The sequence below is a fragment of the Sapajus apella genome, unplaced genomic scaffold, assembly GCF_009761245.1.
Source record: "Sapajus apella isolate SASKATOON/1434 unplaced genomic scaffold, GSC_monkey_1.0 scaffold11, whole genome shotgun sequence".
Taxonomy (NCBI): domain Eukaryota; kingdom Metazoa; phylum Chordata; class Mammalia; order Primates; family Cebidae; genus Sapajus; species Sapajus apella.
Genome location: NW_022436951.1, coordinates 41168557 through 41179537, shown reverse-complemented (window position 1 = coordinate 41179537; position 10981 = coordinate 41168557). Strand labels below are relative to the sequence as shown.

Here is a 10981-nt window from a genome sequence, read left to right as displayed (position 1 = left end):
CCCAGCAGTGTAAAACCTGCCCCCAGGGGTACAGAGAACAGCCCCCCCACCCAGCAGTGTAAAACCTGCCTCCAGGGGAGTAGAGAACAGCCCCCCCACCCAGCAGTGCCTTGCAGTCACAGCACAGGCGTCCACACCATCCCAACAGCGGCCAGAGGGGCCCAGCCCTCCCAGGGATGCTGTTCTTCCCACGCTCACCAAGGGTTTCTCCAATGTGTTTGCCAACCCGGGACGTGAGCCCACAGTCCCCTCTTCCTGCAGAAACATCCTCAGCCTCATCAACGAGTTTGACTTCCCGGAACAGAGCATCTCCAGGGACGACTACCCGGCGGTCCTCATGCACCTGACCACCACCCAGCCCAGGAGGGTGGCCCGGCTCCCCCTGAAGGCCTGCCACCTGGAAGACTTTCTGGATAAGGTACCTGCACACCCCCGGGGGCACCAGGCAGGGCTGCCCACAGGAGCACCAGGGCCGCACCGCCTGTGCCCCACTGCTGAAGGCTGCAAACAATTCCTACAGACCCAGGGTCAGGGCCTGTGAACCAAGGACCCCAGTCCATCTGTGCCTTGGGCTGCCAGCCTCCCGGAAAGCCCGAAGCCCCCCAGGCAGCTGTGTCTGGCAGACACCGTATACAGCAGTCTTGGGGGTTGGATTGACCCGAGGGGGTGGGCATTGCTGGTGCCGAAGCCCCAGAGGGGGCGGCCAGCATGAGGGTCACAGTGCCAGGGCATGGCTGGAGTCCAGCTGCACTCAGGGCCACTGGATGCCCGCAACCAGGGGTGCCAGGCAAAGGTGCACAGCCAGGAGGCCGGTGTGGGGCACATCTCAGGGCACCTGACTCAAGGCCCTGGGTTCTCAGACCAGCTGCCTGCGGTGGGTTATCAAAGGGGAAGGACACTCCCCTGCCCAGATGCACCTGCAGCCTGGTCTCCCAGAAGCAGGGCCAGCCCCGAGCCTCCTCAGCCGACCCCAGGAGGGGTGATGTGCCCTTGTGTCTTCATTGGGGAGCGTGTGTGCACACCCTGCAGGCAGCTGTGTGTGCACGGCACGAAGCGTGGGGCTCCGTGTGTTGCAGAGCGCCTCGGGCCCGGGCCTGGCCTTCATCGTCTTCACAGAGGCCGTCCTCCACATGCCGGGAGCCCCTGGGTGGGCCGTGCTCTTCTTCGGCATGCTGTTCACCCTGGGCCTATCATCCATGTTCGGGAACATGGAGGCGATCATCACACCCTTGCTGGACAAGGGGGTCCTTCCCAGATGGGTCCCCAAGGAGGCCCTGACGGGTGAGTGCACCGCTCGGCCGCCCTGGACGACCAGTCCCCGGCACCTGCCGTCCACTCCCACCCGCTGTCCAGACGCCCCTCCTGGATGGAGACTGTGAGGGGCCTTGCCCGAGTCCAGGGGAAGGCAGAGCCAGGCTGCTCCACGCTGACAGCCATCACGGGAGAGCCGAGGGAGGTTCAGGGTGCCCCTCCCCCACCCCCCCCCCCCCGAGGCCGAAGCACAATACAGGAAAGAGACTGCAGAGGGCAGGGATGGATGGTGGGGAGCTGAGAGAAGTCTCCTGCCCAGGTGCCCTGGCCCTCCCTGCTCTCCCAGGGCTGGTCTGCCCGGCCTGCTTCCCCTGGCCCTCCCCGCTCTCCCAGGGCTGGTCTGCCTGGTCTGCTTCCCCTGGTCCGCTTCCCCTGGCCCTCCCCGCTCTCCCAGGGCTGGTCTGCCTGGTCTGCTTCCCCCTGACCCTCCCCGCTCTCCCAGGGCTGGTCTGCCTGGCCTGCTTCCTCTCCGCCACCTGCTTCACGCTGCAGTCTGGAAACTACTGGCTGGAGATTTTCGACAATTTCGCCGCTCCCCTGAACCTGCTCATCTTTGCCTTCCTCGAGGTTGTGGGTGTCGTATATGTTTATGGAATGAAACGGTGAGCTGCTACCCCACCGTGTGCTCCTCTGGGACCCCACCAGGGTGGGACGGTGGAAGGCTGCCGGGCACAGGCACGACCCACAGCGGCCCAGACCCCCGAGAATGTTCTGCTCTGGGGAGCCACCGAGGCAGCAGAGGGTGCAGGCTGGACCCCAGTCAGGGTCCCGTCCTCGGCTAGGAGCGGGTGGACCTTCCCTGGGCCATGTGGAGCCTGAGCCTGGCGTCTGGTGCAGGTTCTGCGATGACATCGCGTGGATGACCGGGAGGCGGCCCGGCCCCTACTGGTGGCTGACGTGGAGGGTGATCAGTCCCCTGCTGCTCCTGACCATCTTTGTGGCCTACGTCACCCTCCTGGCCTGGAAGCCACTGAGCTACAGGGCCTGGAACCCCCAATACGTAGGTCCTTCTGGTGGGAACCTGGGGAGTCCTGGGACCCCCTCGGGTTCAGCCTGGCCCCCATGGTGCCATCCAGTGCCCGGATAACCATGCGTTGCATATTCCTGCCACAGTGACAAGGTCACGTAGTCATTTCTCCCTGGGAAACTGGGAAGCTGGGGATGTGAACAGGGCGGGGCTTCCTGCAGCGTCCTGGAGCGCCTGCTGGGATCAGAAGTGGGACGGGGTGATCGTGGGCAAGCACCTGGTCAGTGAAGTGAGATGTGAGCCGTGCCAGAGCCCAGTGACCCCACAGGGCCCTGGAGTCCCTTCTCGTGGATGTGGCTTCATGCCCGGCTCCCCACATCCTCCTTGCCTGTGTCCCGCCCATGTGGTGTGGGGACTGGAAGCTGGACAACTGCCCATTCCTGGCCTGTGACGAGAGGTCGCACGCAGACCCCGACTCCCACCCAGCGGGTCAGTTTGGCTGGAAGCCGTTTCTGAACAAGAGCCTTGCGAGGAGGGAGCGGAGTGTCAGCCACACTCTGAAAACACCTCAGGGGCTCTGAGCAGTGCCAGCCCCTGACATACCCTGTCTGTGTCCCCACTGGTGACCACTCAAGACCTCACCATGCCACCCCTTCTCGGGAGTGTGGACCCCACTCCTCTCCAAATGTGTCTGGGAAAGTCCCTCCCGACATAACACCAAGGGCAAGTGAATGAGGAGTCACACTGTATTTTTGAAGAATTTCCACGGTACCTGCAGCTGGGTGGGTGGTGCCACCCAGTGCATAGGGGAGAAAACTGGGAACATGGGCTCTGACAATCCCCAGTGAGTTGAGGCCATGTAGCCCCTCTGGTTCCAGAACATGACACCTAGACCCATGTCGGGGAATCTCCAGCCCTAGGAGACGCTCAGCCCTGGTCCCCAAACTCCTGGCCCAGAAGTGCTGTGGTGACCACAGGCCCTGGCCACTGCTCTGGCTACACCTTTTCCACTCCCATCCAAGTCCGGGTGGGCAGGTGTCTCTTGGCCCTTGGATTCAGGAGCAGAGGGGTCAGCTCCACTGTCCAGGATGGCCCACGCCAGCTAATCAGGCTGTGGTTCCGCAGGAACTATTCCCCTCGCGCCAGGAGAAGCTCTACCCAGGCTGGGTGCGCGCTGCCTGCGTGCTGCTGTCCCTGCTTCCCGTGCTGTGGGTCCCAATGGCCGCGCTGGCCCAGCTGCTCACCTGGCGGAAGCGGACGTGGAGGGACAGGCAAGTGCGCCCGGACACCGACACGCACTGAAACCTCCCGGGATGGGCGGGGCTGGGGCCGCAGGGGGCGGGTCTGTGTGGCGGGCGGGGCCTTTTAGCCCCGCCCACAGGGCTGACCCCAATAGGCAATCCACTTGCCTCCATGCCACTGTGCCCGCGTGGTCACTGCTTCCCCGACGCCCGCGCAGGGCTGCAGACCCAGCCCCTGACACTGCTGTTTGAGGCCGGCCCCGAGGGAGGTCCCGCAGGGCCCCGGCATCCCTCCAAGCCAGCGGCATGAGCGTCCTGCAGCGGCTGGGAGCCCTGCGCTTGGCAGGGCTGGCTCAGGGGTCTTCGCAGGTTCAGGCTCCGAGTCAGTCTCGGGAACGCAGCCCGGCTGGTCTCTGGGGAAGAGCAGCAGCCCGGGTGGCTCCGGAGGCCTCCTGCACCTGGCCTCCATCCCCGGGGGCTGTCCCCCACCGCGCGCAGGCGGCAGGGGCCCGGGTCCCTCTCCGGGAGTACCCTGACAGACGCTCCTGCAGCCTGGGAGCGGGGTCTGGGGTCTGCGGTCTGGCTGACCCTTCCCGATATTATTTCTGAGAAGCATTGCAGGTTGCCACATTTGTTTCCCCAAACTATCAAATTGTATTAAGAAGGCACCAAAAGGCGGGGCGCAGTGGCTCACGCCTGTAATCCTAGCACTTTGGGAGGCTGAGGCAGGCGGATCACGAGGTCATTAGATCGAGACCATCCTGGCCAATATGGTGAAACCCCATCTCTACTAAAATTACAAAAAGAAAAATTAGCTGGGTGTGGTGGCGCACACCTGTAGTCCCAGATACTCGGGAGGCTGAGGCAGAATTGCTGGAGCCCAGGAGGCAGAGATTGCAGTGTGCAGAGATCGTGCCACTGCACTACAGCCTGGGTGACAGTGCAAGAGTCCATCCCAAAAAAAGAAAAGGAAAAAAAAAAAAAAAAAAAAAAAAACCATAAGGCACCAAAAGGCTCCTGCTGTCCCGGGGCAGAGGGGCGACAGGCAGGAACTTGCTCAGGGGGGAGGGGGAGCAGTCACCCGCGCCCCGTGCAGCCCCGTGCAGCCCGCCCTGCTCCGGAATACCCCGGCTACCAGGGCCTGCTTCCTTCCTCCCTCTCCCCCTGCTCCCTCCTCCCACCTCCCTCTTTTTCCTCCCCATCCTTTTTCCTCTCCTCCTTCCCCCGCAACAGCACCGCGGAGCCAGGGACCAGGTCTGAGCCGGCCCTGGGCACAGGGCCTCTGACTCGCCACACGGAAGGAGGCCCCGCAGGTCCTGGCTTCCTGGGGCCGGGAGGCTTCCTGGGCCGGGAGGGGCCCTGTGAACATCCAAGGAACCTGCTCCCGCCTTCGAAAGGGCGCCTGGCCTGGTGGCGCTGTCCGTGGTGCTGAAAATCCCAGCAAAAGGCACCACGGCAGAATTCAGCGTCCCTTACGCACATTCTTGTGGCGAACCGTCCTTGCCCACCGCCAGCCGGCCGGGTCCAGAGTAAGCAAAAGCACGTGCGCCGCTGCCCACCGGCAGAAATTGAGTGCTAAACATGCAATTAACGCTAATGAGTGCACCCCACCCACGAGCATCCTGAGCCCAAGGCAGGGGGGTGCTGCCCACCCAAGTGCTTCCTGAGCCCACAGCAGGTGAGAGCTGCCCACCCAAGTGCATCCTGGCCCATGGCATGGGGACCTGGCACCCAAGTGCATCCTGAGCCCACAGGAGGGGGAGCTGCCCACCCAAGTGCATCCTGAGCCCATGGAGGGGGGAGCCACCCACCCAAGTGCGTCCTGAGCCCATGGTGGGGGTGCTGCCCACCCAAGTGCGTTCTGAGCCCACGCAGGGGAGAGCTGCCCACCCAAGTGCGTCCTGAGCCCATGGCGGGGGCAGCTGCCCACCCAAGTGTGTCCTGAGCCCATGGCAGGGGGAGCTGCACTTCGTCCCTCTGTCCTGCACTCATGATGCCCCACACCCATGGCGAGGCAGGGGGACTTGGGGATGAACGTGTCACAAAGGGAGTCTGTCCACTGTGAGGCGGGGCTGCTGCAGAGGAAGTCTGGCAGCCCCCAACCCAGCCTCACAATCTTGCCACAACTCCTTGCCTTGGGCCTACCAGCGGGCCTCTTCCATTTAACTGACACAAAACAAACTCACACCAAATGGCCTTTACCACCTCTCAAAACTGACCAAGTCCAGGGTGGGCTTCAGGCCCTGCTGGACCCAGGAGTTCACAGGATCCACAGGACTCTCTCCCGGCACTGCTCAGCTCTTTAAAGTAGGGCCTCTCCAGGACCATTCCAGAATCTTTTTGGTTCCTGACTTGGGTGAGACGCCCCATGCCCACCCAGAGTACAGACATCAAGTTGCAGGGAAAACAGATTGCAGAGCCTGGAGGATGGGGTGGAGGGAGGGTGACTCCCCAGAGGAAAGCCTCCAGAGGCCAAAGCAACAGCGGCATTCTACGGTGTCACCAGCTCAGATGGAGGCGGAGTGATGCGTTCAGAAACCAGCGCTGCCAAAAGGGGCGTGTTCCCCAAGGAGTAGCCAAAAGGCGCGTGTCCGCAGAGGTGCTGCTGAAGGCGCGTCTCCCAGGCAGCTGCCAAAAGGCGTCTGTCCCCAGAGGCAGCTCTCAGGACGCCATCCCCAACACACCACAGGGCCTGCAAGTCCTGCCACTGACGCTGGACAAAAAACGCAGGCAGCTGTGGCAGCAGGGGTGCAGACAAGCCACGCTGAATTGTCCAAGGGCACATTTTGCATCATTATCACACTTAGAAGATAACCAGGGTGGGGGCCGCTGCCCTCTGCTCCCATACCAGATCAGACTTTTGGGTGTAGCACATCCTAACAGGGACCAGGGCTCTGCACAGCACTCTGTGTAGGGGGAGCTGGAAGCAGCAGCACCTGCAGCCCCTCCCTGAAGCTTTGGAGTCCTTGTCCAGCTGCTGAAAAGGGAAGGGGTGGGGGGCTGGGACAGAGGACACAGTGGACCCTCAGCCCTCCAGAAAATGCCACTCTGCCCAGTGCTTGAGGCAGCCATGGATAAGAATGGGTAAAAAGGAGGAGAGACAGAGGTGGCCCATAGGTGGATAGTGAGTAGACACATGGATGCCCCAAAGGGAGGCAGGGCGGCATCTGCCCCATCACACTGCCAAGGTTGTTCAGGGCCAGGGGCTCAGGCCTCATGGGCTGGGGAGGGACCTGAGCACCACATGGGTGGGGTGACAAGGGTCATGTGGTGAAAGCAGAGCTGGATGGGCTAACCCTCTGTGGCCACCACCCGCCCATGGCACCTTCAACTTGTCCCTCACCCTTGGGAAAAACATCCCAGGGGCAGTCTCTCAGACACCAGTGTCGGGACAGGAACAAAATGCTCCTATTACCCGACCAGAAGTTCCTGGAATGGAGGACCTGCCACCCCATAGGAGCACTCCCCTTCTCAGGGGCAGCTGTGTTGAATTGGAAATAAATGGCTGCAAATGAGGCCAGCCAACCCCAGAGATGGTCACAGCCCCTGTGACCGTGGCAGGCATGTGAGGGCAGGCTGTCCGGTGAGCTGGCTCCTGGCAGAGGGTGAACCCAGGGCTGCTTTGCCAGGCACCCAGTCAGGGAGCATTTGATGGGAAAAGAAGGTTCAGGCCCAGTTGACAAAAGCCTGATGGGACTCATTCACAGGGGAGAGTCTGGGGTCAACAAGAACCAGGGAAGAACGTGTGAAGGACGTAAGCACAGAAGGAGCCGTGAGGCGGCAGGTCACAGCGGGCGCAGTCTGCACTGGAGCTGCCCCAGGACTTGCCCGCCCTGCTCCAAGGGAAGCAACCCCTCCCACCAAGGGTGGGCCTGGGACAGGACAGAGAACCCCACTACCATTGCCAGGGAGCGTGAATCTCCTGTCCACGCTGGGGGCTGGGGACGCTGAACTCCAGGTGGCAAGTCCAGGGCTTCATGCCATGTCAGAGAGGAGAAAGCCAGCCAGCTCCCCTCCCGCAAGGCTTGGTTCTTTCATGCCCGCCTGAGGCTGAGAAGGTGAGGCCCAGGCCCATCCCGATACTCGCCCTCCAGGGCTACAGAGAACGGACGATGGAATATGTGCATCCGGATGGCACTGTGGAGACCAGTCCGACCCTCCTGCAGGCCACAGCAAACCCCAACGCCAGGCTCCACAAACCTGGGTGACCTGCACTTGCATGGGGCCCTGGTCAAACCTGGAGCCAGGGTGAAGAGGCTCCATCCCCGCCCGTTAGTGTGAGGGCCCCAGCAGCAGCCTCGGCCACTGGAGCTGGACAGGCACAGGAGCTCCGCTGCCCCAGCACGCGTATTTCATCATGAGCCCAGGTGGCCAGCATGTAGGAAGGCAGGAAGCCCAGCTCTCTCCGTTCCTCTCCCTCTCAGTGGCAGCTCCACCTGAGCTGTCCCACATGATGCCCAGGGGTGGGCTGAGGATCTCATTCTGAGAACCGTCCCTGTCATCATTTCCCTGCACTGGTGCTCCATTTGCTGCCGAACAAATCACTGGAGCTTAGCAGCTTAACACAAACACATTATCTTACAGCTCTGGAGGCTGGAAGGCTGAAATGGGTCCCACTGCCCTGAAATCAAGGCGTTGGTTGGCAAGGCTGTGTGCTCTCAGGATGGGGGAAGATTGGCTGCTTTTCCAGCTTGGAGCGGCCACCCCCATTCCTTGGCTGGGGCCCCTTACTCCATCTCAAAGCCGGCAGTGGCCAGTGGTCTTCCTCACGTCCCATCTCCGACTCTCCCCTGCTTCCCTCTTCCACCTCTAGGGACCCCTGTGGTCCTATCAGGCCCACCAGATAATCCAGGATGACCTTAAGACTGGATGACTGGCTGCCGTAATCCCACTTGCAACCACGCAGATGGCACATTCACAGGTCCCAGGAGAAGGACCTGGGCATCTTTGGGGAGGGGCAGTTATTCTGCCTAAGTGCCCGGGGCTTCTGAAGCCCACCAAGGTTAGGGAAGCGCCCTGCACCACAGCACCCTTCCCAGGCGTGCACCTGGCACCAACCACACGGAGGGTAACGGCGGCGGGTGCAGGACTGGCAGGAGCGTGGGGCTGGCGCAGGAAAACACCACTCCCTTTTGGGGGCCTGGCTGGCGTCACCCACAGCCCCCACCCTGCCTGCTTCTCCTCCCTTCCTGTTTTGAATCCCTTGCTCCATACATGCTTGTCTGTGGAAGGCACCTGGAAGGAAGCTGCTTTAGACGAAGTTCAGGTCTAAGGAAATTGGAAGAGCTGGGCTTTGTCTTTTCTTTTTGCCCTGACATTTGACAGCCTACACAGCGAGCTTCTTTCTCTCTTTTTTTTTTTAGACAGGGTCTCGCTCTGTGGCCTAGGCTGGAGTGAAATGGCACAATCGCAGCTCAGTGCAGGCACAACCCCTGGGCTCAAGTGATCCTCCCACCTCAGCCTCCCAAGCAGCTGGGCACCACGTTGGGCTAATTTTTTGTAGAGATGGGGTCTCCCGAAGTTACCCATGCTGGTCTCAAACTCCTGGCTTCAGACAATCCTTCTGCCTCGGTTTTCCAAACCACTGGGATGACAGGTGTCATCAAGCCCCTATGCCCGACCTTACATGGTGTTTTTTGTTTGTGTTTTTGAGATGGAGTCTCGCTCTGTTGCCCAGGCTGGAGTGCAGTGGCACAATCTTGGCTCACTGTAACCTCTGCCTCCCAGGCTCTTGCAATGCTCCTGCCTCAGCCTCCCGAGTAGCTAGGACTACAGGCGCATGCCGCCACGCTCGGCTAATTTTTTGTATTTTAGTAGAGACGGGGTTTCACCGTGTTGCCCAGGCTGGTCTTGAACTCCTGAAATCAGGCAATCTGCCCAACTCGGCCTCCCAAAGAGCTGGGATTACAGGCATAAGCCACTGCGCCCAGCCCACACGGTGGTTTTTAAAAGTGCCAGGCAAGGGCCGTGGCTCGCACCTGTAACCCCAGTGCTTTGGGAAGCTGAGGCGGGAAGGTCACTTGAGCCTGGGAGTTTGTGGCTGCAGCCACTGCACCACACCCTGCGCGACAGAGTGGATCCATCTCTAATAATAAGAGACAAGTCAAAAAGTGGGTGCTTAGTGAGTTAAACCATAGCAAAGCAAATACCTTTTTCAAGAGTCCAATACTTTAGCAAAAATACATGTGATCCTGAGGGAAATGTCAACAAAAAGCACCTGGAGAATGGGATCGTGGAGCTTCATAGAGGACTGAGAGCTGAGTCCTCACCTGCAGGCTGTGATTCAAGCCCAGGTGTGTGGAGCAGCAGCCTCTGCTCCCGGGAGGCCCCGACCTGTTCCAGCCAACCTCCCACTGAGGTCGGCAGCCCACAGGGCCCGGGGCCACTCCCTTCCAGTTTGCTGGGCAAAGGCGCCGCCAGGCTGGCTGCCAAGGGCCCCTCCTTCCTCAGGCTCCTATTCAGGGGCTCCGGGCGCCAGTGTGCATTTACGACACGCTCCGTGGACTTGGGCCTACCATAAACACATTAGGCTTGGTCACGGACATTCCCCGAAGCAGCCATAATAAACAAAGCCATATCCAGCGGCCATAAGCCCCCACCCCGACACCAGGCACGTCTGGGCTGCGCTCACACCAGAAGCCCTGACCAAGGTGCACTCAGAAGGCCCCTGCCATACAGTAAGGCCCCACCCGGACCTGCTGGAAGGCTCCAGAGTCGCTTACACAGGGCCTTCGTGTCAGGTAGCCCAAGCTGACTTCTTAAGACAGGCTGTTTCTTCACCCCCAGGCCATATCCCTCTGAACCGCCCCTCCCGTTCTCCGCAATCCTTCCAGTTCCTTCTGTCTGCTGAAGGACATGTGTCCAGCACCACTGCGTGCCTGGCACCCGCCCGGGGAGATAAGAAGTCTGGCAGGCAGAGGACGAGGGCTCATCACCAGCCCCACCTGGAAGCCTCAGGTCCACACCCTCCACTGCCCCACTACCAGCCCTTCAGAGACAGAGTCACCTGGTCCACTCTGAAGAGAACGGCCAGAGGGGGAATGTGACTCTCAACCTGAGTTGGGGGGCTCAGGAGGAGGAAGCTTGGATTTTATAAAGGATGACATCATGCCCCTGCCTCCTTGAATGCTGATGGCCCAGAGGGTGTGCCCCAGGGAAGCATGTCCGGAGCCACGGCTGCAGGCTGGCAGGGGAGGAGGGTGCCCAGCTAGGCTTCTCCATCATCCCCCACAACCCCCTAACTGGGCCCCCACGATCCCTGCTGCCCCGACTGGGGCCCCTGTCATCCCTGCTGCCCTTTGGGCCTGGACTTACTGCTCCCTCTTCCAGGGTGAGGACTCCACTTTCTACCCCCCACCCTCCTTCCCCTCCTGCCTCACAGCATCAGAAACCTCCCAGGCCCAGCCAGGCCATGGGTCTGCACTAACCATCACCCCATTCACACAGACGCTTCTGTAAACAC

The 10981-nt window shown here is 61.2% G+C and overlaps 1 protein-coding gene across 2 annotated transcripts in view; it reads left to right on the top strand.

Moving 5' to 3' along the window:
- SLC6A18 (solute carrier family 6 member 18) overlaps nucleotides 1-3662 on the top strand; it is a 19640-nt gene extending 15978 nt beyond the window's left edge. Inside the window, exons 8-12 of one of the 2 annotated variants that reach the window (XM_032279154.1) lie at nucleotides 262-418; nucleotides 1077-1281; nucleotides 1754-1913; nucleotides 2149-2311; nucleotides 3404-3596. In XM_032279154.1, coding sequence (XP_032135045.1) covers nucleotides 262-418; nucleotides 1077-1281; nucleotides 1754-1913; nucleotides 2149-2311; nucleotides 3404-3580 — 862 coding nt within the window. In that variant the 3' untranslated portion in view covers nucleotides 3581-3596. Of the gene's footprint in view, nucleotides 1-261; nucleotides 419-1076; nucleotides 1282-1753; nucleotides 1914-2148; nucleotides 2312-3403 lie in introns of both variants that reach the window. The other variant, XM_032279155.1, reaches the window with a different exon arrangement.
- The last annotated feature ends 7319 nt before the right edge of the window (nucleotides 3663-10981 follow it).